The 22877-nt window shown below is 45.6% G+C and overlaps 4 protein-coding genes across 4 annotated transcripts; all 4 read left to right on the forward strand.

Moving 5' to 3' along the window:
• The first annotated feature begins 667 nt into the window (after positions 1–667).
• On the forward strand, positions 668–2808 carry LOC140536974 (endonuclease domain-containing 1 protein). The gene is made up of 2 exons (XM_072659098.1): positions 668–1019; positions 1756–2808. The coding sequence occupies exons 1-2, from the start codon at positions 723–725 to the stop codon at positions 2347–2349; spliced, it is 891 nt and encodes a 296-aa protein (XP_072515199.1). The 5' UTR covers positions 668–722; the 3' UTR covers positions 2350–2808.
• A 3112-nt stretch (positions 2809–5920) lies between these two features.
• On the forward strand, positions 5921–7110 carry LOC140536964 (endonuclease domain-containing 1 protein). The gene is made up of 2 exons (XM_072659089.1): positions 5921–6248; positions 6426–7110. Exons 1-2 carry the CDS (start codon positions 5955–5957, stop codon positions 7032–7034), a joined length of 903 nt encoding a protein of 300 aa, XP_072515190.1. The 5' UTR covers positions 5921–5954; the 3' UTR covers positions 7035–7110.
• A 2191-nt stretch (positions 7111–9301) lies between these two features.
• LOC140537009 (endonuclease domain-containing 1 protein-like) lies at positions 9302–14651 on the forward strand. The gene is made up of 3 exons (XM_072659150.1): positions 9302–9660; positions 12255–12583; positions 13374–14651. The coding sequence occupies exons 1-3, from the start codon at positions 9373–9375 to the stop codon at positions 13624–13626; spliced, it is 870 nt and encodes a 289-aa protein (XP_072515251.1). The 5' UTR covers positions 9302–9372; the 3' UTR covers positions 13627–14651.
• A 436-nt stretch (positions 14652–15087) lies between these two features.
• On the forward strand, positions 15088–21590 carry epob (erythropoietin b). The gene is made up of 5 exons (XM_072659539.1): positions 15088–15103; positions 18051–18181; positions 19103–19189; positions 19408–19572; positions 21450–21590. Exons 1-5 carry the CDS (start codon positions 15088–15090, stop codon positions 21588–21590), a joined length of 540 nt encoding a protein of 179 aa, XP_072515640.1.
• Positions 21591–22877: the final 1287 nt, after the last annotated feature.

Genomic DNA, 22877 nt, shown 5'->3' on the forward strand with positions numbered 1-22877 from the left:
ATTATATAAAATATAGATATGTTTTGAAAGATATTTGTTTTAGTTCAGATTAGAAATGATTATTATATATATCAAATGATATGTACCTGTGAAACGTGTTTTTTCAATGTTAAATGCATATTTATGAATACTAATATTTAATATCTCCCCATATATTTTATTTTATATATTTTTTATATGTATTAAATATATATTTTGTATATATGCAAATTATTATTAATATTATTTTTAGTAAAATTAATATTTTATTAAAATTATTAATATTATGAGATATATTTTAGTGTTTGCAATGTATCTAAAAATGTATCTATTTTCCCCCAAATAAATAAACATAAAAATGTCCTATAGGAGGTGAGCTGTCCAATTAATAGCATTTGTAGAGCACTTTTACAGCTTTACTGCATTTTTAATACTAATCTATTTTATTTTATTTACTTTTTATTTAATTACTCTTTTATTAATTACTTTATTAATTTGTAATTACACCACGAGTTTGCAGTAGTTTAACCCTTCCACGGTTTTTCGCTACTCGCCGCTGTTTCTGGCGCCACCTGGCGGTCGCCACAATATCGCCCCCCCCCCTCCAAGCCTGGCTCTGTGCTTATTTGCATATCGTCCCAAAAAAAAAAAACCCTCCGGACCGGACGAGTCATGCCGGGCACGTTCCTCCACAAGCACACACTCCTCGCCTCGCGCTGCAGCACGCTTTTTGGGTGCATGCAATGGCCGCGCGCGCGCTTCTCCTACAGGCGCTCGCTTGCCTGCTGTTGGCGGCGACGGCACGCGCCGAGGTGCAGGCGGACTACTCCCCGGAGTGCCGCCTGTTCATGTACATGGGGACCCCTCCGAAGGGGCTGGAGGACCACACCCTGAAGAAGATCTGCCAGAGGTACAACGGCCAGCCTCGGTATGTCACCCTGTACGACGTGGTGGACCACATCCCCGTGTACTCGGCGTACACCTTCAAGAGGTCAGACGGCTCCAAGAAGGTGGATGTGCCGTGGATGTACGAGCCACAGGTAAGGGCAGGGCATGGCCAGAGGGACGAGCTGACTTTACCAGTCACCTTTAGCTCATAGCAGCACTGTACACAGGCTGTTTAGGGCCAATGCCATATATACACTCCAAACGTCCAAAAGTTTGTGGACACCCCTCTTCTAATGAATGCATGCATTTCAGATACTTGAAAATGCACCCATTGAAGACACAGGCGTGCAAATGCACACACATGCATACAGCTTGTTTAGTCACTGTAGAGCAGAAGTCCTGCCAAAAGATTAGGACTCTCTGGAGCAGATATACATGAACCTATTGGCTCCATGCTGCTTAATGCCAGGCATGGGCTAGTAGAGGGGTATAAAGCCCCCCAGCATTGAGCTGTGGAGCAGTGGAAGAACTGTGCTCTCTGGAAAGACAGTGGTTCTCCATCCAGTACTTTTGGGATGAACTTTTGGATAAACTCACTAATGAACCTCACTTGTCGCTGAATGCAATCAAATCCTCACAGCAATGCTCCTTCAAAATCTAGTAGAAAGTCTTCTTCTCTGGACAGTAGAGACAGCTACTCCAACAGAAGCAGGATCAGCTCTTTAATAGCCTTAATTTCAGAAGAATCAGTGAATGAGCAGGCGTCCCAATACTTTAGTCCATATTTTGCATTGTTTTCTATGTAGTTCTTTAATAAGGGGCCTTCTGACGTGTCTGTGTAAATGTTGAGGGTAATGAGGCTGTTCTTGTGTTTTCCTTCTATTAAAGCTCTCTACAGAAACGGGTTCGGGCGAAATGCAGCCGTTCCCGACGGACAGCATCCACAAAAGCTTTGAGGACGCCCAGGCGGTGCTGGAGGACTACTCCAACACGGTCAGCTTCGAGAGAGGCCACCTGAACCCCGACGAGCACCAGGCTCACCCCGACGACAAAGCGGCCACGTACACGCTCACCAACGTGGTGCCGCAGATCCGCCAGTTTAACATCGGCCCGTGGAAGCAGCACGAGCACACCATCCGCCGCCGCCTCAACAACTACTGCCGTGGGACGGCCTACATAGTGACCGGGGTCACCACCTCCGGCCGCATGATCCGCCGCCACAACATCGACCGGCTGGCCGTCCCCACCTACCTGTGGTCGGCCTACTGCTGCATCGACTACGACCACAACGCCCCCTTCGAGGAAAGGTCCAAGTTTCCGGCCTTTGCTTCCCGCGCGCTCAACGCTAAGGCCAGCTCTGAGGTGTTCGAGGTCTCCGTGCAGGAGCTGGAGGAGTTCCTCAAGAAGAACACCTTCGTGGACAAGAAGTTTCAGATCTTCTACGAAGACTGTGTGGCCAATAACGCCGTCCTGACACCATAAACCTACGTGGAAAACAGCGATGCGCTGAAGAGACTTGGTTAGAAAGTGTGCGTGATTTCTGCATTAATAATTATAGCACATAAACACAGTTATGGCTGAAGGTCAGTGAGCTGAGGGGCTGTGCTGATGGGGTGTGTATTTTAGTAATGTGGGGACTGTGTATTGAATTGAATCAGGGAAACTCAATGCAGCACTTCATAATGTCAATAATTGTCAATAATTGCTGACACTTCATATTTACTTAATTAATATTATTAGAACTTAATTCTGGACGTTAATGATATTTAAAAATGATATTACTTTCATTACTTAACTTAATTCTGCAACATCAATTTCATTCTGGATATTAATATACTACTAGCACTTCACTCGTGATGTTCTCCAGCTTTCTCTACTGTATTGGGGTACAGCTTGCAGTCTCTCCATTGCTGAACCTGGTAATTTACCTCTCAATAAAATGGTGACGAATCCACTCTGCCTTTAATTTGAATATCATGATATGTCTACAGATCTCTCTTTACTACACTCGGGTCAAGCCATATCTACACTCAGCTCAGACTCTGGCTCGTCTTGTTAAACAGACACGTGTGTCTTAACAAACAACAGTGGAAAATATTAATTAGCACCAATGACTGTAGATCACATCAATAAAAAAGTGCATAAAGGGTTAATATTTTACGCTGAACCAAATCTACACTCACTGTTCACTTTCTAAGGAATAGCAAAAGTGTACTTCCACTTCCTAGTCAGTTTAAGTGTGTGCATGCACTCACTGGCCACTTTATTAGAAACACCTACTCTGTGCTAACCTATCTGGCCACTTTATTAGAAACACCCCACCTTGAGCTTCCCTATCTGGCCGCTTTATTAGAAACATCCCACCCTGAGCTTCCCTATCTGGCCACTTTATTAGAAACACCTACTCTGTGCTTACCTATCTGGCCACTTTATTAGAAACACCCCACCTTGAGCTTCCCTATCTGGCCGCTTTATTAGAAACACCTACTTTGTGCTTCACTCACTGGCCACTTTATTAGAAACATCCCACCCTAAGCTTCCCTATCTGGCCACTTTATTAGAAACACCTACTTTGTGCCTTTCTCACTGGCCACTTTATTAGAAATACCCCACCTTGAGCTTCCCTAACTGGCCACTTTATTAGAAACACCCCACCTTGAGCTTCCCACACTGGCCACTTTATTAGAAATACCCCACCTTGAGCTTCCCTAACTGTCCACTTTATTAGAAACACCCACCTTGTGCTTCCCTATCTGGCCACTTTATTAGAAACACCTACTTTGTGCTTCACTCACTGGCCACTTTATTAGAAACATCCCACCCTAAGCTTCCCTATCTGGCCACTTTATTAGAAACACCTACTTTGTGCCTTTCTCACTGGCCACTTTATTAGAAATACCCCACCTTGAGCTTCCCTAACTGGCCACTTTATTAGAAACACCCCACCTTGAGCTTCCCACACTGGCCACTTTATTAGAAATACCCCACCTTGAGCTTCCCTAACTGTCCACTTTATTAGAAACACCCACCTTGTGCTTCCCTATCTGGCCACTTTATTAGAAACACCTACTTTGTGCCTTTCTCACTGACCACTTTATTAGAAATACCCCACATTGTGCTTCCACTTCTCACTGGCCACTTTATTAGAAACATCCCACCTTGAGCTTCCCTAACTGGCCACTTTATTAGAAACATCCCACCCTGAGCTTCCCTATCTGGCCACTTTATTAGAAACACCTACTTTGTGCCTTTCTCACTGGCCACTTCATTAGAAATACCCCACATTGTGCTTCTACTTCTCACTGGCCACTTTATTAGAAACACCCCACCTTGAGCTTCCCTAACTGGCCACTTTATTAGAAACATCCCACCCTGAGCTTCCCACACTGGCCACTTTATTAGAAACACCTGTACTATACAGTCTATTGCGAATTGTATGAGGTTTGGGTCTCTGTGAAATCCAGCTAACCCAGAATCTGACCACTGATGAAGGTCAGGAGGACAGATGGGCTACTGTACACGTTACACCAGTAAGATGACACTACTGGTCCAGATACAGTATGTTAATGGAGCGTTCTACTACACGCTGGTCAGTGAAGATACACTCTGAATGAACTCAGGGCTTCTTTTGTTGAGTCCATCTCACCACGGCTCCTCACTGAGCAGCTTATCGCTCGGCTCCAGCGCTGCCTCTGAGATTACTTTGTTCTTTCCAGCTCTACCAGAATTCAGCAGAACCAGTTTTACATTTTATGACCCTGCAAACCATCCTTGTAGATAGAGGAGCGGAGTGGGGGTGGAGAAGCTGGCACTGAAAGGAAATGTGGCTCACAGCCTCAGAGCAGAACAAGCCCGGTGCAAAAGGTGAACTTCACAGTAATTAGCATTTATATTTAATAAAGCAAAATATCTGTAATTAAATAAAACATATATTTTATTAATTACAAATCAATTCAAAATACCAAAGAACAGCATAAGAACATTTGGGTAAATGTTTCTGATATGATATAGTTCAAAGAGGTTTCATAACTCCAACTCATCCCAAATATTTTCAATAGAGCTTCATCCCACCAACTCATCCCGTAAGAATTCAGTAGAACTTTATCAACTTCAGCACTCCAACTTATCCCAACAGGTTGTTGAGAGGATCTTCACCATACTTCAACACACTCCAAAAGAACCCAGTGGAGCTTTACCCCCACAACTCATCCCAAACACCTTCAGAACAGTGTCATCACTCTAACTCATCACAAAAGGTTGCTGAGAAGATCTTCACCATACTTCACTCAACAGAGCATTATCCTACCAACTCATCCCATAAGAGTTCAGCAGAGCTTTATCAGCGTTATCACTCCAACTCATCCTAAGTTCAGTAGAACTTCAGCACTCCAACTCATCCCAAAAGGATGTTGAGAAGATCTTCAACACTTCAACCCACTCAGTAGGAACTCAGTGGAGCTTTAACCCACCAACTCATCCCAAAAGTGTTGGATGGAGTCCCATCATTTAATCGCATTGACTGACAAATGTGAGTGAGGTCAGGCTATTGGATGATGATCGCCATCTCATCGCCAACTCCCCACCTCATCCCATCCAAAAGTACTGGATGAAGCTCCACCACCATCATTCCAGAGAACACAGTTCCTCCACTGCTCCACAGCTCAATGCTGGGGGACTTTATGGATATATTGGCATTAGGCTGCATGGTGCCAGTAGGCTTTTGTTATTCTGCTCCATAGAGTCCTATTCTACTGGCAGTACTTCTACTACTACAGTGACTAGACAAGCTGTGTGTGTGTGTATGCATTTGCACATCTCTGTCAGCAATCGGTGCCACTTAAAGAAGCTGAATGCGTTCCTCAGAAAGGGTGTCCACACACATTTGGACATTAGCTTTGCAGGTCACTGAATCAACTGGCTAGCTTAGACCAGTCCTTTGAGTCTCAAGGCCAGTACCTCCAGGCTCCAGTTGCCTGCTTTGCTTATCAGCTCGCTGCCATTCAAAGCAAATAGCTCAGGCTTCTATTCGCTTCTTCATTCAGTCCGAGCATCATCGCAGCGAGAGCCTCGGCCAGAGCCCCACCGAAATGAACCTCATTCTGAGCTGCGGGGTGCTCTTCTCTGCGCTGCTAGTGGCCACAGCTACTGTGGTGGAGGACTTCAACCATGTGGAGAGGTGCAAAGACTCTTTGTACATGGGCACTCCGCCGAGGGGAATCATCGAAACCCACCTGAAGAAGATATGCCAGCGCTACGCCGACAAGCCGAGATATGTGACCTTGTATGATCCCCGCAAGCGCATCCCTGTTTACTCGGCCTACACGTTCAAGAAAACTGAGGGCGACCGGAGGGTGGACTACCCTTGGATGTATGAACCCCAGGTAGGAACTTTTGGACGTTTGAGACCCTTTGTTTTCTGATGAACACAAGTGTGGGAGGGATAGATGGTTTAGGATCCACAGATTCTCATTCAGTTCTAAGGGTAGGTGGTACCACACTTCGGTTCCCAAGCAGGCCGTAGTTAGGTCCCTAACGTATCCTTCTGATGACTTTTCCAGCTCGCAGAGACCGACGGCAACGGAAACATGCTTCCCTTCCCTACCGGCTACCTGCACATGAAGTTTGAAGACAGCCAGGCAGTCCTGGAAGACTACTCTGACGTAGTCCTGTACGAGAGAGGTCATCTGAACCCAGACCAGCACCAGTCTGACCCCCACGACCGCGCCGCCACGTACACCCTCACCAACGTAGTGCCGGAGATCCGGGAGTTCAACATCGGGCCTTGGCGAGAGCACGAGGAACGCATCCGAGTCCGCCTCAACAACTACTGCCGCGGAACCGCCTACATCGTGACCGGCGTGACCCACACGGGCCACATGATCCGCAGAAACAACCAGGACCGAGTGGCCATCCCCGAAGACGTGTGGTCGGCCTACTGCTGCACCGAGTACGACCGGAACGCGCCGCACGACGTCCGAGTCCGCTTCCCCGCTCAAGCCTTTCTGGCCAAGAACGCCAAGGAGGGCAACGCGGTCCACGAAATGACCGTGCAGGAACTGGAGCTCTTCCTGAAGAGCAGAATGGACGTGGACCAGAACCTGCAGATCTTTTACGACAACTGCATCTCTCCCTCGCCACTGCCTCTCTACCTGCACCACACCATCTGACGAGACGCGTCCTCGCCACACGGCATCGCCGTGCTCGCCGTCTCAGCAGGCTTGCTTGCTCTTGCTCTGGCCACTCTCGGCACGTTCCTGTACTCGTCCGCATTGCTGCATGTCCGATAGTCGGGGCGCTGGTTGGTTGGTTCTGTTTGATTGCGATTCCTTCTAATTCTTCAAATCTCTTCAATTTCACCAGTTTGATTATGTCAGTAAAACTTCTCGAAATATGCCAATTCGGCCGCAGGAACTGTTTACATAATAAAGCAAATTTGGGGGTGAAATTTTACTTTATTTTGTCGAATATGTGCTTCAATATATGTTTAATATTTAATCCAAGAAAAACCTTGTTTTTAGCATCTCGTTGCCTTTTTTGAGAAGCAATATTTCTGCATTGTGAGTTTTACAGGTTCTTTAGGTCTGTGAGAATTATGTGTAATTAAAATATGTCATAGTGAAGTGATTAACAAATCGTAAAAGATAATAATTATGTTATGTTTTGATTGGTTTATTTGTAACAGATGCCGCTGCTGGCATGCAAAAACCTCCAAACCTCACCAAAATGTGATTCGATTTTACAGGAGAAGAAAAAAAACTTCTTAACTGTCAATAAAAGTCAACGTAAAAAGATTTTAATGCCAATTAAGTCATTTTGGAGCATTTCTATTGGTCCATGGAAACAATAGAAAGGATAACTGTCCTTTCCAACAGATTATGTCAACAAGTAAAAAATGACACAAATGGAGATAAAAGGTTTTTGCAGGACAGTGACTCTCTCTCTCTCTCTCTCTCTCTCTATATATATATATATATATATATATATAATTATGTATTGATGAGTTATTAAATTAAACGGTATATAACGGCAGGGGTTAACAGGCATTTACTATTGTACTACACTACAGGCCCTTATCTCCACACCCTGGTCTACAGTCACGTGGCGTCTTTATCTCCGGTGAATTCTGCATGATATGATGTTAAATGGCTGCATTTGCCTACACTCGTAACGGCTCGGTGACATTCACACCTATCAGCTGTCAGACGAAACCCGAGCCACGTTTGAAGGCTGCATGTTAGAACCGGTCTGTGAATCAACAACACTGTCAGAGTGAGTCCAATAAAGAGTCACGGCTACTCCTTCCATTGTCCTTCTTCGTAAAACCGTCCCTTACACTACAACAACCCATAATCACACACTCCGCGGCCACTTTATCGGAAACACACGCTACCTTGTAGCTCCACTGTGCTGGTGTTCAGTTAGAAGCTGTAGCCCATCTGTTGCACAGTTTGCACCAGCCATCCTCTAGACCTTCATCAGTGGTCAGCATCTGACCAAAGAGACGCTCTCCTGATTATGAGTGAAAGTGCAGGGTAAGGGTTTCTAATAAAGTGGCCAGTGAGTGGTAAAGCACAAAGTAGGGGGTTCTAATAAAGTGGCCAGTGAGTGGTCAAGCACAAGGTAGGTGTTTCTAATAATGTGGCCAATGAGTGGTCAAGCACAAAGTAGGGTGTTTCTAATAAAGTGGCCAGTGAGTGGTCAAGCACAAAGTAGGTGTTTCTAATAAAGTGGCCAGTGAGTGGTCAAGCACAAGGCAAGGGGTTTCTAATAAAGTGGCCAGTGAGTGGTCAAGCACAAAGTAGGGGTTTCTAATAAAGTGGCCAATGAGTGGTCAAGCACAAAGTAGGGGTTTCTAATAAAGTGGCCAGTGAGTGGTCAAGCACAAGGTAGGGGGTTCTAATAAAGTGGCCAGTGAGTGGTAAAGCACTAAGTAGGGTGTTTCTAATAAAGTGGCCAGTGAGTGGTCAAGCACAAGGTAGGTTTTCCTAATAAAGTCTTCATGAAACCGTCACACTACAACAATCCATAACCACACACTCCATGGCCACTTTATCGGAAACACACGCTACCTTGTAGCTCCACTGTGCTGGTGTTCAGTTAGAAGCTGTAGCCCATCTGTTGCACAATTTGCACCAGCCATCCTCTAGATCTTCATCAGGGGTCAGCATCTGACCAAAGAGACGCTCTCGTCTGATTATGAGTGAAAGTGCAGGGTAAGGGTTTCTAATAAAGTGGCCATTGAGTGGTCAAGCATAAGGTAGGGGTTTCTAATAAAGTGGCCAGTGAGTGGAAGCATAAGTTAGGTGTTTCTAATAAAGTGGCCAGTGAGTGCTCAGGTGGAAATGGGAGGAGAGTGGTGACGTTGGCCTCACAGTTAAAGGGAAAGTTAAAGAGGGATCTATCTGTATGACAACGCTGCAGAGAGCGAGGGAGAGAGAGTGAGGGAGAGAGAGTGAGGGAGAGAGAGAGAGAGAGAGCAGGTGAAGATACAGTAACAGTGGCAGGATGAAGGGCTGGCCGCTGATCCTGCTGCTGTGTTTGCCGCCGGCCCAGGCCGGGGTGGTGCAGGACTTTAACCACGTCGAGAGGTGCAAAGACTCGCTCTACATGGGCACCCCGCCCAGGGGCTACCTGAACCGAGCCTACAAGAAAATCTGCCAGCGTCTGAAGGACAGGCCACGCTACGTGACCCTATACGACCCCCACAGGCACATGCCCATCTACTCTGGATACACCTTCAAAAAGTCAGACGGCGAGAAGAGTGTGGACCAGCCGTGGATGTACGAACCCCAGGTGAAGCTGAAAAGACATACTTCCATATTTACCTCATATACATTCATACATACAGCATGTCTACATTGTGTGTGTGTGTGTGTGTGTATATATACATATATATATACACTGTATATATATACACACACACACACACACACACAGATAGAGTTCCAAGATAAACACTGTAAGTAAAACTGCTGCTACTGAAGTGCAGTTAAAATGCAAACTATGTGATAAGTGGACACGAGAGGAACTAGGCCATAAGAACGGAAGCAAAAGGTGAAAATTAAAATTTCCGAGGGATCACGTATATATTTCTGACTACGGATTGGAATTTTACGGAAAACCGTCTTTGCTATGAAGTGGTGTTGGCTGTTGGTAAATTTGGCCCCTCAGTGGTCATTCCACCAGCAGACTGGAAATATACTTGTTGATTGTAGACTGCTGTATAACAGATGGACGGGGCTTTGCTCTTGTTGGATGCGCTGTGTTTTTTTCCTGAGAAAGCATGAGCTTATTCAGAGCGCTGTTTGGATCAGTAAGAGCATAATATTTTATTTAATTTAGGCAGAGAAAGCAGAAATGAGAGCGATGTGTACGACTTATATTCCTGATATTCCTGATATCTGTATTCTTGCTCTTAATTGGAATTTAATAATCACCTACAAATGTTGGGCCCCTGAAGGATTGGCCCACGGCCCAAGATTGCTTGCCTTTCTTCTCTGAAGGCCTAGCATTTCCTATGAGTTCTTCTCTGACATAGAAGATACACTATATGGACAAAAGTATTGGGACACCTACACGTTACTACCGTAAAAGCCTTTATATGACTTCCCGTTCTAAACCCACAGGCATTAATATGGGGTTGGTTCGCTGGGAAGGCTGTCTACAAGATTCAACCATCTGTGGGAATTTCTGTCCATTAAACCATAAGAGCATCTGTGAGGTCAGACATTGATGCTGGACAATGTGTTGGATGGGGTTGATATCAGGGCTCTGTGTGCGTCAGTCATGTTCTTACAGGCCATAATCACCCAACTAGGCCTTCATGGAGCTTGCATTGTGCACTGGTGCCCAGTCAGTCAGATGCTGGAACAGAAAAGGGCCTTCCCCAAACTGTTGCCACAGTTGGAAGTGTAGAATGTCCAGAAGTTCTTGGAATGCTGAAGCATTAAGATTTCCCTTCAATGGAACGAAGGGGCCTATAGGTCAAGGGGCCCATAGCATTATCCCTCCTCCACCAAACTTTACTGCATTCAGGCAGGCAACTGACATTCTCCTGACATTCTTCAGACCACTGCATCCCACGACTGTATCTTTATGTGGTGGGACGCTCTGTGGCTAAAGTAAGTTAAGTTGCAGCCGTGTCTCCTATTACATACAGAACCCCGCTGGAGTTAACAAGCTCTTAGAACAATATGTGTGTAAGGGCAAACTAAAGGCATGGCTTGATAGGGGCTTGATTTGCTGAAAATTCACCTGAATTCCGTGATTAAGAGGTGTGTCCCAATACTTTTGTCCATTTGGTGTATTTCTAAAAGTTTAGCACACCTCAGTCTAGACACCTGCTCATCAACGTTTCCTCTGAAATCAAGAGGGACAAGAGAGAACTGTTATCTAAGAGGCAATAAAACCAGACACCTTTTCATCTCCCTCTGTTCTCCTGAGTGTTTGCTGTTATTGCTATTGAGCTAGCGCAATATTGCAGCCATCAATAATGCTAATAACCAATGAGAAACTGCAGAGGGGGGAGGGGGGCTTCGGGAGCGAGAGGGCAGCGAAAGAAAGAAACCGAGCGAAACTCATTCATTCTGTCCGAGTTTATTAGCTTTGCAGCGGCAGCATTTTCATCCTCATTTGTGTTTCCGCTAGATTAGATTAGCGCCGCGCCACATGAAAGGCACCTTTGAGAAATGTCATAGTAAAGCACCCAATCTCACTCACCCTGACAGCTCTGCATGCAGGGAGCGGCCGAACGCATCTCCAGCTGTCATTACCTGTGAATTATGGTTTTGGGCCGAGCCTGAAATTACACTTGGAACGATCTTTCCATTTCTGATAGCTTATGTAGACTTAGCGTTGTTCGCTAATACACTGTCGATCTGAATGTATCCCTTTCTAACGTTCACACACGGCTTGTGTAGCCTCCACTGAAAAGCACCAACCAATTGGACGGCAGCCGTCAGCACATGACCCTGAGGTCACCGTGCCCAGTGCTGGGTGAGGGGCTGCATGGATTCCTGGAGTGATCATGCTTATGTGGGGCTCACATGGGTGAAAAGTGGGCTAGGTGGGTTCCAGAAGGGCATGGCCCATGAGAGGGTTTGTTCATGTGTTGTTACTGGGACCCAATTTGCCCCACCCTAATCTCACATAGGTCCTATCTAGGCCACAGGTGCAAGGTACAACCCAGATGGGGCCCATGTTTAACCCCTCCTGGTCTCATCACTGACCTTGGTGGGCATCCAAAAGTGGGGCTAACATAAAACCCATAGACCCATAAACGTTCTGGTTTCCAATTGGGCTACCCATACAGGCCCCACTGGATGTCCACAAACTTTTGGACAATGTACATTTACTCTCCCCCTCTCTGTCTTTCTTCCTCTCTGTAGCTGGCCTCAAGTCTGGGCAGCAGTAACATGGAGCCCTTCTCTCAGTTTGGAAATTTTCGGATGCTGATGGACTCTCAGGCCACTCTGGAGGACTTTGTGGACGTGGTCCAGTACGAGAGAGGTCACCTGAACCCTGACCAGCACCAGGCCGACCCCGTGGACAAAGCAGCCACCTACTCCCTCACCAACGTGGTCCCTCAGATCAGAGAGTTTAACGTAGGCCCGTGGGCGCAGCACGAAGATCGGCTCAGACAACGGCTGAACAACTACTGTCGTGGGACGGCATACGTGGTCACTGGCACCACCACGGCCGGCAACATGATCCGCAGGTGGGGGCACGGCTGTGTATGAACCCAGAGCGTCACACCATTTTCCACCTCCATCTCCCATCTACATGCAATGGCTTCTACTGTCTCTTAAAGGCCATCTGATTTTAACAATCATGGCCACCGTAACTAAGCTGGATGACCTGCATGACGAGCCTGACCACGCTGGTCCACCAGTATGACCAGCTTGACCAAATTTTTCGACATGCTTGATCAAACTACTCGACCATTATGACCAGCTTGATCACCCGAACACCCTTCTGAAAATCCAGCTGTTTTCAGATGGTCTAAGCTGGTCTTTGATGGTGAAGGTTGTTTAAAGGCTGGTCATCCAGGTGGAAGCATACCCTAGCTGCTGAGATGAACCAGCTCTGATCAGCATTTGATTCATTTGACCTGCAAGACCATGCAGGTCATGCTGGTCCACCAGCTTCGTCAATCAAATGCTGGTCAAGGACTGGTTAACCAGCTAGCTTACCCACATAGGGTATGTTCTGCAGGTCTTGCTGGTCATACTGGTCAAGCAGCATGGTCTTACTGGTTGGCTAGCTTGGTCAGGTTGATCATGCTTGTAGCTTTGATATTTTATACAGTTTTCTGAAGAATGTATCCTACTTTACCTTAGCATAGGTGTTAGCATAGCACTAAGTTAGCTATGTCGTTCCAACATAAATTCTGGGACAAAAAACGGCCAAATAAGCAAATTCATAACTTTAGCTGGATGACGACTGAATCTAACTTAGAAAATCTGGAAAACTGATGTTGACTATCTGTGCCTCTCTGACTAACGCAGAAACAACAACGACCGGGTGGGCATTCCCGAGTACATGTGGACGGCTTACTGCTGTACAGATTTCGACCACAACGCCCCGTACCTGGAGCGCTACCGCTTCCCGGCCTTCGGGGCCTACGGCCTGAACGACCGGGTCAACAACGCAGTGGTGGAGGTGCCTCTCAAAACCCTGGAGAAGTTCCTCAAGGGTCGCATGGACGTGGACAAGAACTTCCAGATATTCTTCAATGATTGCGTTCCTGATGAAATGTAGCTGTAATTCTAATGAATGAGCTCAACTGTCCATAATATAGCCTGCACATATATACACAGCACTGTATATGTTCAAGTACCATTCAAGTACTGCAAAATAAGAGCCCTTCATATGCGTACTGTGCTATTATGAAATGATACAGCTGTTATAAGGACAATTATAATTATTATTCTATAAAGCTAGCCTATATATATATATATTGAGTTAAAAGCTGTGGTGGGTAGTGCGTAGTTCATATTTACTCAATTTAATGTACTTTAATTACATTTATTTGTACTTGCATTACCGTGTATCAGCGAGGGACGTAATCTACCTACCCTTTAGTTCCATTTTAGTCATTATAATCTATTATAATTATAATTATCTATTATAATTCTCTTTTCTGGGTTTAACTTGATGCTGTCGTGTTGGCTCAGCTCCTGGGCTTCTTTACTGTAGATCCCTCCCTGTAGTTGAGTGTGAGAGTGTGAGAGATGCTGGCTGGGCTAATCAGCTCCACTGCAGTTCTAGAAGTTATCATACTTAAAGGGGAACTTCACCAACCAAAAAAGTTCTGCATTTCTGCATAATTCAGTGGCTGACATGTAAACAGCCATTCAAAGCTGGCTTGGTTTGGTGGGAAATTGAGGATCCTTGTGGAGAAACTTACCAACTGATTTCTTTACAGTGGTGGTGAATGGAACCAGGCGTCGGTCGCCATGACTACAACACAAATATAGTCATTTTAAATTTACCATCCAAACCCACCAGTGAACCTACGCTTGTCTTTTTAAATTTTTTTTTTTTTTTTTTACCAGTTACCAGTTTTATACGGAACATGATGGTAAAATGTGGCGTATCTTGATGTAGGGACTACTTTGCAGCACAGTGTGCATGTATCCCTCCACCAGGAGTGGATTTTTAAAAATGTGTGCTTTCAATACTATGCTTTTCCTTCTACTTTGCACCATTACTTCACTGACATAACAGCAATTATCCTTGGATACCTAAAATATATCCGAAATAAAGCTCATAAAAACAGATGATTGACGTGTGGCTGCTAATTTGTGTTTCTCCACCAGATGGTGCTGCTGTTCAACTCAACGCAGCCTCCAGACCTTCCTCAACTTCTACTCCCACTAAAATACTACAGGCATGTAAATGTCACACATATTATAGACCTATTTCCAAGAACTACAGCCGCCTATTTTAGATGTGGTACAATGAGACGGTAGTGATAGTAGGGCAGTAGGATCAGAGGCATCCAAAAGGCCAAAGTTGCCTCTGAGGGCCATTAAACCAGAGGGAACGGCCAAAGGCCACTCGGGCCTGCAGGAGACACATGACACACACACACACACACACACACACTCACTCTCTCTCTCTCAGAGGAAACACATGCAGCAGGCAGCCTGCAGCAGGGCGCAGTAGTCGCATGGCTTTCAACGATGCACGACCCAAACATGCTAAACCTGGTTGCGAATGCCTTCAGCTTCAGGTAAGACGGTCTTGCTTGCTTTGGGGTTTGCCATTGTGGGGTCAACCTACTACTCATCACTGGTCAGCTTCAGCGGTGACACTGACATGGCAGCAGGGCTCCGGTATGAGCGTCAAGGGCGGAAACTGACCACTGATTCAGGGCTAGAGGATGGCTAACACGAATTGTGCATTAACAGATGGGCTACAGCCTCTAAAGGGCACACCAGAAGGAAGGGTTTCCGATAAAATGGCCAGAGAGCCTATTTGCATGACTTTGTAAGTACGCGAGTGGGTAAACAAGTGGGTCCTGATTTGACACGCAGCCTTAGCATCACAGCTTGCTTACATCATTAGGCTAGTTGAGTAAATGGCCTGGTGCTGTGGATGTAGCCTATGGCGGCAGTCTGAAATGAAGCGATGGGAGAGGGTAATGGGCTGAGCTCTGGCTGTAAATTGGCCCGGGGCAGAGCTCTATAGAACATACTGTAGAAGACAAGTCAATGATGTGCCCAGTCACACTGGCCTGCCAAGATCCGGTAAAGCCTGTAGAGCCTTTAATGACTGAGGCAGTATGTGTAAATGAATGGGGGCGGAGCAGACCTGCTGTAGGCTGAGGAGGCGGGCATTTCTGAGTGTCTCCACCTTTCACATCACTCCACCTTTTCCCCAAATGTGTTTAAAGTAGTTCAGTGGAGCTCCATCACTCCAACTCATTCCAAAGAGTTTCAATGGAGGTCCGTTACTCCACCTTTTTCTAGATGTGTTCAAAGGAGTTCAGTGGAGCTCCATCACTCCACCTTTTTCCAGATGTGTTCAAAGGAGTTCAGTGGAGCTCCATCACTCCACCGTTTTCCAGATGTGTTCAAAGGAGTTCAGAGGAGCTCCATCACTCCACCTTTTTCCAGATGTGTTCAAAGGAGTTCAGTGGAGCTCCATCACTCCACCTTTTTCCAGATGTGTTCAAAGGAGTTCAGTGGAGCTCCATCACTCCACCTTTTTCCAAATGTGTTTAAAGGAGTTCAGTGGAGCTCCATCACTCCACCTTTTTCCAGATGTGTTCAAAGGCGTTCAGTAGAGCTCCATTACTCCACCTTTTTCCAGATGTGTTCAAAGGAGTTCAGTGGAGCTCCATCACTCCACCTTTTTCCAAATGTGTTTAAAGGAGTTCAGTGGAGCTCCATCACTCCACCTTTTTCCAGATGTGTTCAAAGGCGTTCAGTAGAGCTCCATTACTCCACCTTTTTCCAGATGTGTTCAAAGGAGTTCAGTAGAGCTCTATCACTCCACCTTTTCCCAGATGTGTGCAAATGAGTTCAGAGGAGCTCCATCACTCCACCTTTTTCCAGATGTGTGCAAATGAGTTCAGAGGAGCTCCATCACTCCACCTTTTTCCAGGTGTGTTCAAAGGAGTTCAGTAGAGCTCCATCACTTCAACTCATTCCAAAGAGTTTCACTGGAGCTCCGTTACTCCATCTTTTTCCAAATGTGTTTAGAGGAGTTCAGTGGAGCTTCATCGCTCAACTCATCTCAAAGGTGTCCAAAGGAGCTTAATTAGACCAACTGCTGGGACCCTCTAGCTGACGCTTGACATTGTTTTTTTTCACATTTCTTCACTTCACAAAAAGCCTTCACAGCGTCTCACAGCGACCTGAGAGGAATGTGGCTGTAGCCTTAAGCTTTAAAGGTAACCTCATTATTACAAACGGATTTTACAGAGATTAGGAGCCTGAACGTCTGGGAGATTGATCACTGATCCTGGTTTCTGTAGGATCTATTAGAGTTCTCTGAGTTAAGACCAGTGGAGCTAAAAATAACATCAGGTTTGTCTTCAGATATATATATACTAAATGGACAAAAGTATTGGGACACCTGCTCATTCATTGTTTCTTCTCAAATCAAGGCTATTAAATAAGATGATCCTGCTTCTGTTGGAACTGTTTCTACTGTCCAGAGAAGAAGACTTTCTACTAGATTTTGAAGAAACATTGCTGTGATGATTTGATTGCATTCAGCCGCTAGACTATTAGTGAGGTCAGGATATGGATGATCACCACCCCACCTTGAAAATACTGGATGAAGCTCCATCACCATCATTCCAGAGAACACGGTTCTTTCACTGTTCCACAGCTCTATGCTGCGGGGGCTTTATACTGTATGTGTGTATGTGTGCATTTGCACATCTGTGTCAGCAGGAATGGGTGCAGCTTAAATAACTAGCTGAATGCATTTATTAGTAGGGGTGTCCACAAACTTATGGACATATAGAGTATATCAGAAATGGAGTTGAAGTTAGCTTTGTTTACACTGCTGTGTAAGGCTGATATTGGTTCATGAGTGTGTGTGTGTGTGTGTGTGTGTGTATGTGTGTGTGTGTGTGTGTGTGTGTGTGTGTGTGTGTAAATATGCAAGCTGTTCAAGCCTGGTCCCTCCCTCTGCTCTCATTTCCCAACGTATTTGTCTGGGTTCAGAGAACACATGGAGTTGAGAGGACCCCTCAGTGGGATAAAAGACCTGACACACACACACACACATACACACACACACACACACACACACCATCACAAACAAACACCAACAAGTCCCACCATTCCATGGAGTGCCTGTGACTGTGAATGAGGGTTCTCCCTCAAGAACCATGCATGTACTAGAGGGCTTTGACTCAAACTCAATAGTGGAACCCTTCTTGGGTTCTTTATAGAACATCTACATGATTTTCCAGATACTAGAGTACGGGTAGGCCCCCCTCGTTCCTCCACAACAGACCTGTGAATTCGAGGCATAGACTCCACAAGAGCTCTGAAGGTGGAGGTGGAGCCTTCATGAGCATCAGTCAGCTTTACGTGCCCATGTCCCCGTCCACTTCTGAGTGATGAGGCCCTGAAGAGAACGCATCACGGCTGCAGTGTGATCGTTGCTAGGCTGTGTGTAAGAGGCTGAGTGTGTGTCTGTGTGTGTGTTTATTGGAGGTTTGGTGAACGTGGTGCTGACGGTGCTCATGTGGACGGCTGGCTGCCAGGCATCCCCTCTCAGAGCTGTGTGTGACCCGCGTGTGCTGGAGCGCTTCCTTAGAGAGGCCAGAGATACAGAGGCAGCCATGGTGAGACTGCTAACTAATCTAGTATTAGTATATTAGTTAATAGATACTGAACAATTCATAGTGGATACTGAATAATTAATGCTAGATACTGAATAATATACTGAATAATTCTTACTGGATATGAAATAATTCATAGTAGATACTGATTCATTTCATACCAGATGCTCAAAAGTCTACTGAATTCTGAATAATTCATAGTGGATACTAAATAATTCATAGTGGATACTGAATAATTCATAGTGGATTCTGAATAATTCATAGTGGATACTAAATAATTCATAGTGGATACTGAATAATTCATAGTGGATTCTGAATAATTCATAGTGGATACTGAATAATTCATAGTGGATTCTGAATACTTCATAGTGGATTCTGAATAATTCATAGTGGATTCTGAATAATTCATAGTGGATTCTAAAAAATTCTTAGTGGATTCTGAATAATTCATAGTGGATTCTAAATAATTCATAGTGGATTCTGAATAATTCATAGTGGATTCTAAATAATTCATAGTGGATTCTGAATAATTCATAGTGGATACTGAATAACTCATAGTGGATACTGAATAATTCTTAGTGGATACTGAATAATTCATAGTGGATTCTAAATAATTCATAGTGGATTCTGAATAATTCTTAGTGGATACTGAATAATTTATAGTAGATACTAAATTTCATACCAGACGCTCAGTAATTTATAGTATACTGGATACTGTATAATTCATAGTGGATGATAAAAATTCAAACTAGATACTAAATAATTCATAGTAATTACTGAATAATTCATAGTGGATGCTAAGTAATTAATAGTAAATACTAAATAATAAGTAGTAATTACTGAATAATTCATAGTGGATGCTTAGTAACTGTTGAATGAATAGTGAATAGTAACAGTGTGTGTGTGTGTGTGTGCGGGTCGTAGCGGAGCTGTGGTGGAAGCTGTGGTGTAATGGGTGTGTACACGGTCCCTGTCACCAACGTGGACTTCACAGACTGGGAGCAGAAAGATGTGAGTAGAAGGCTAAAACCTTTTAAAGGAACAGTGTGAACAGCTGATCTGGTGTCAGCGGCAGGCCTGAGTCACCACACACTCTCCTCTGACTGTGTGGAGGTGTCAGTAATGAGATAATAGGCTGGGGTTTACTACAGAACACATAATGGATGTACTTGTACTGTACGTGGTTATGACGCCAATGTGGACACGTGTGTGTGTGTGTGTGAATGTAGGCTGAAGGACAGGTAGCTGAGGTGCAGGCGGGTTTGTCTCTCGTGGTCCAGGCTCTACAGGCAGTCAGAGAAACGGTCAGCAGCTCTCCGCTCAGCGGCCTTCTGGACAATAACATCAGCAACATACACAGCCTGATACACATCATCCACAGCCTCAGCTCACAGGTACCCCCCCCCCCCCTCTCTCTCTCCCACTCTATCTGCCTCTCTGACACAGCAGCTTGTCTAGTCCCTGCAGAGAAGAAGTACTGCCAATAGAATAGGACTCTCTGGAGCAGATCAACATCATGAACCTATTGGCTCCATGCTGCCTAATAATGCCAGGCGTGGGCTAGAGGGGTATAAAGCCCCCCAGCATTGAGGAGCTGTGGAGCAGTGGAAGAGCTGTGTTCTCTGGAATGATGGTAGTGGAGCTTCATCCAGTACTTTTGAATGGGATGAGTTGCGGAATTGGGGATGGGGGGGGTGGTGGTGAACATCATCCAACATCCTGACATCAATAATGCACACTATTGTGGCTGAATGCAATCAAATCAAGCCTTGGCTTGGAACATTGTACGAGCTGGAACAATGTACGAGCATGTGTCCCAATATTTTTGCCCATATAGTGTACATACCCTACAGTGAGGGGGTCTGTGCCTCTGTCTCTCACTCTCTCCCCTTCTCTCTTTCATGTTCGCTGCCCCCTCATCCCCCACAGCTGACCCCCAGTCTCTGTGGCGGCGTGTTTCTGAGAAGTGGAGATTTTTTCCTCCCAAAGCTCAATAGTTCAGTGATAGTAGAGCAGTGTAGGAGGAGCCACTGGGGCAAGCGTGTGGGGGCGGCGGGGGTTGCACTTTTCTGGCATGTGAACAGTTTGCATTGAAGGTACACCTGGTAACGTCTCCTCAGCAGCTGTAGTTTCAAAACTGCGGTCTGGCCAGTCTAGGCCACAGTGCACCACCAGCACTAGCGTCCAGCATGGTCCTGATATTCAGCCTGGCGAAATCATGGCTGTGGACGCTCATTTTCCTTTGATCTGGCTCAGCGGTCAGCCTGGCGTCTTTTGTAATGCTGCACAGGACGCCACGGCTCACATTCAGCTCCCCACACCATCCAGAATCACGGCCATGCTGTAAACGCAACTGACCTACATTCCCTATTATGCTTATGCTCTCATGGAAAAGTACAGCTAGCCACACACTGCATGTCCAGAGGTATCCAGACAGACACACAGCTTGTGCACTATATGGACAAAAGTATTGGGACACCTTTTTATTTGCTCTTTCTTCTGAAATCAAGGATTTTGTTAGCTGCTTTTGTTGGAGTAACTGTCTCTACTAGACTTTCTCCAAGACTTTCTACTAGATTTCTCGAGGTCAGGATGTTGGATGATGATCATCATCCCACCTAATCCCATCTAAAAGTACTGGATGGAGCACCACCACCACCACCACCATCATTCCAGAGAACACAGTTCATCCACTGCTCCACAGCTTAATGCTGCTGGGGGGCTTTATACCCTTCTGCTAGCCCACGCCTGGTATTAGGAGACATGGTGCCGATAGGGTCATGATGTCTATCTGCTCCAGAGAGTCCTATTCTATTGGCAGTACTTCTCTACAGGGACTACACAAGCTGTGTGTGTGCATTTCCACATTAGTGTCTGAAGTAGCTGAATATGCATTCATTAGATTCATTAGCGTGTCCACAAACATTTGGACATATAGTGTGTATTCTACACAGAAAAGGACTGACCAATAGGCTTGACTGGCCTGGAGCAGCCACGTTTTCTTTTGGTTGCCATCCAGTACCGTTTTGATGGGTTGGGGTGGCAAAACCGAGTACTGGACCTCACTGGTGCTCCCGTGGGGACCTCAATGCAATCAAATCCACCTCACAGCAATGGTCCAACATTTAATGTAAAGCCTGAAGTTGAACTGGAGCTGTTAGAGCAACCACAAGCAAATGTCTACAAACTTTTGGACACGTCGTGAAACAAAACAGGCTGTGTATCTTTAATATGAGGACTTTTATTTTGTGTAAATCTCTGTGCTTCGCAGGCCCGGCCCTCGGCCCACCCTGGACCCTTGGCGCGGACACAAACACACTCTCCCTCCGAACTTCTCCACGTTCAGACGAACTTTCTGCGAGGGAAAGTCAAGCTCCTGCTTTCTGCGGCCTGTCGGACTCTGGGCAGCTGAGAGCGGCCCGTCCCGCAGCCGGTTACGGCTCCTTTTAAAGAAACAGTTCAGTGAAAAATCAAAGGGCCGTGATTGATCACTGAGCCCGAACGCAGCCGATCGGCCAAGACGTGTTTGGTATCTGACGTGTGCTTCTTTAGTTTACAACACGAGAGGCTAGAGCTCCACACACCAGTACAAATGGAATTCCACTTTTAGCCAAAATGTTAAGTTCTATCGATCAGCCATAACATTAGTACCACCCGACTAATTAACCCGAGTAAGTCACCTTTGTGCCGCAATGACAGATCTGACCAGTTGAGGCCTGGCCTCCACAAGACCTCTTATCTGGACCACAGATACCTGTGAGGTGGGGCCTCCATGAGCATCAATCAGTGAGCCTTAGGCACCCATTACCCTGTAGCCGGTTCACCGTTTGGACTCTTTTGGTAGGCGCTGACCACTGCATACCGGGAGGGGGTCCATTCCCAAAAATATCCAAGCAAGAGTGGCTGTGTGATCAGAAACTGCCCCCTTTTGAAGGTCTACACAAACAGATGACCTACGGTCAAGGTGGAACTACTAGGAAGAAAGGGGTTTCTGATAAAGTGGCCAGGGAGCATCAGGTCACTGTAGAACGCAGAATGTGTGTGTGTATAATGTATATAATGTGTGTGTGATTGGTTTAAGGGGTTGGGTTGGGCGGATGTGTGTGTGTGTGTGTGTGTGTGTGTGAAGTCTATATGCTCCCTCTTTACACTGCACTTCTCAGAGCAAAGGTTCTGGGTCAGTGCAGCACTCAGTGAAGGAAGACGGCCTTGAGCTGAGCCATCAGGGTGACTACTAGGCCATCTAGAGGCCGAAGCTGGTACTGCGAGGAACCAGGCACTAGACTGATTCCTGACTTACAGAGCTCTTGTCCTACATTTAGTTCTTGAATTTGATGTGTGTGTTTTGGATTCAGGATTAATTAATTAATTGTCTCATTCAGTCTGGGCTCAAACACAGCGTATAACCTCTACATCAGCAGAGCTAAACTGCTCAAACACAATATGGACAAAAGTATTGGGACACCTACATGCTACACCTACAGGAGCTGCCATGATGTCCCATTCTTAAAACCCCATTAATATGGAGCCGGTTCCCCTGTGCAGACTTTGTCGCTATATTTAGCGACTTTTTAGACCCCATTTAAAAATATTAAGATATTTGTGTAATTATGTGATTATATTTCATCCTTGTAGATGTATTTATGTGTGGTGTACACTGGGACAAGCATTTAACCATGTGGAAGTAAGTGAACATCTA

The sequence above is a fragment of the Salminus brasiliensis genome, chromosome 16, assembly GCF_030463535.1.
Source record: "Salminus brasiliensis chromosome 16, fSalBra1.hap2, whole genome shotgun sequence".
In the NCBI taxonomy this organism is placed as follows: Eukaryota; Metazoa; Chordata; class Actinopteri; order Characiformes; family Bryconidae; genus Salminus; species Salminus brasiliensis.

Excerpts from the sequence above, each read along its gene's own strand:
- LOC140536974 (XM_072659098.1), top strand. The coding sequence starts at position 723 with ATGGCCGCGCGCGCGCTTCTCCTACAGGCGCTCGCTTGCCTGCTGTTG. Across the intron at positions 1,020-1,755 it reads CGTGGATGTACGAGCCACAG|CTCTCTACAGAAACGGGTTC; the intron begins GTAAGGGCAGGG and ends CTTCTATTAAAG.
- LOC140536964 (XM_072659089.1), top strand. The coding sequence starts at position 5,955 with ATGAACCTCATTCTGAGCTGCGGGGTGCTCTTCTCTGCGCTGCTAGTG. Across the intron at positions 6,249-6,425 it reads CTTGGATGTATGAACCCCAG|CTCGCAGAGACCGACGGCAA; the intron begins GTAGGAACTTTT and ends TGACTTTTCCAG.
- LOC140537009 (XM_072659150.1), top strand. The coding sequence starts at position 9,373 with ATGAAGGGCTGGCCGCTGATCCTGCTGCTGTGTTTGCCGCCGGCCCAG. Across the intron at positions 9,661-12,254 it reads CGTGGATGTACGAACCCCAG|CTGGCCTCAAGTCTGGGCAG; the intron begins GTGAAGCTGAAA and ends TCCTCTCTGTAG. Across the intron at positions 12,584-13,373 it reads GCCGGCAACATGATCCGCAG|AAACAACAACGACCGGGTGG; the intron begins GTGGGGGCACGG and ends TGACTAACGCAG.
- epob (XM_072659539.1), top strand. Across the intron at positions 18,182-19,102 it reads GAGATACAGAGGCAGCCATG|CGGAGCTGTGGTGGAAGCTG; the intron begins GTGAGACTGCTA and ends TGCGGGTCGTAG. Across the intron at positions 19,190-19,407 it reads CAGACTGGGAGCAGAAAGAT|GCTGAAGGACAGGTAGCTGA; the intron begins GTGAGTAGAAGG and ends GTGTGAATGTAG.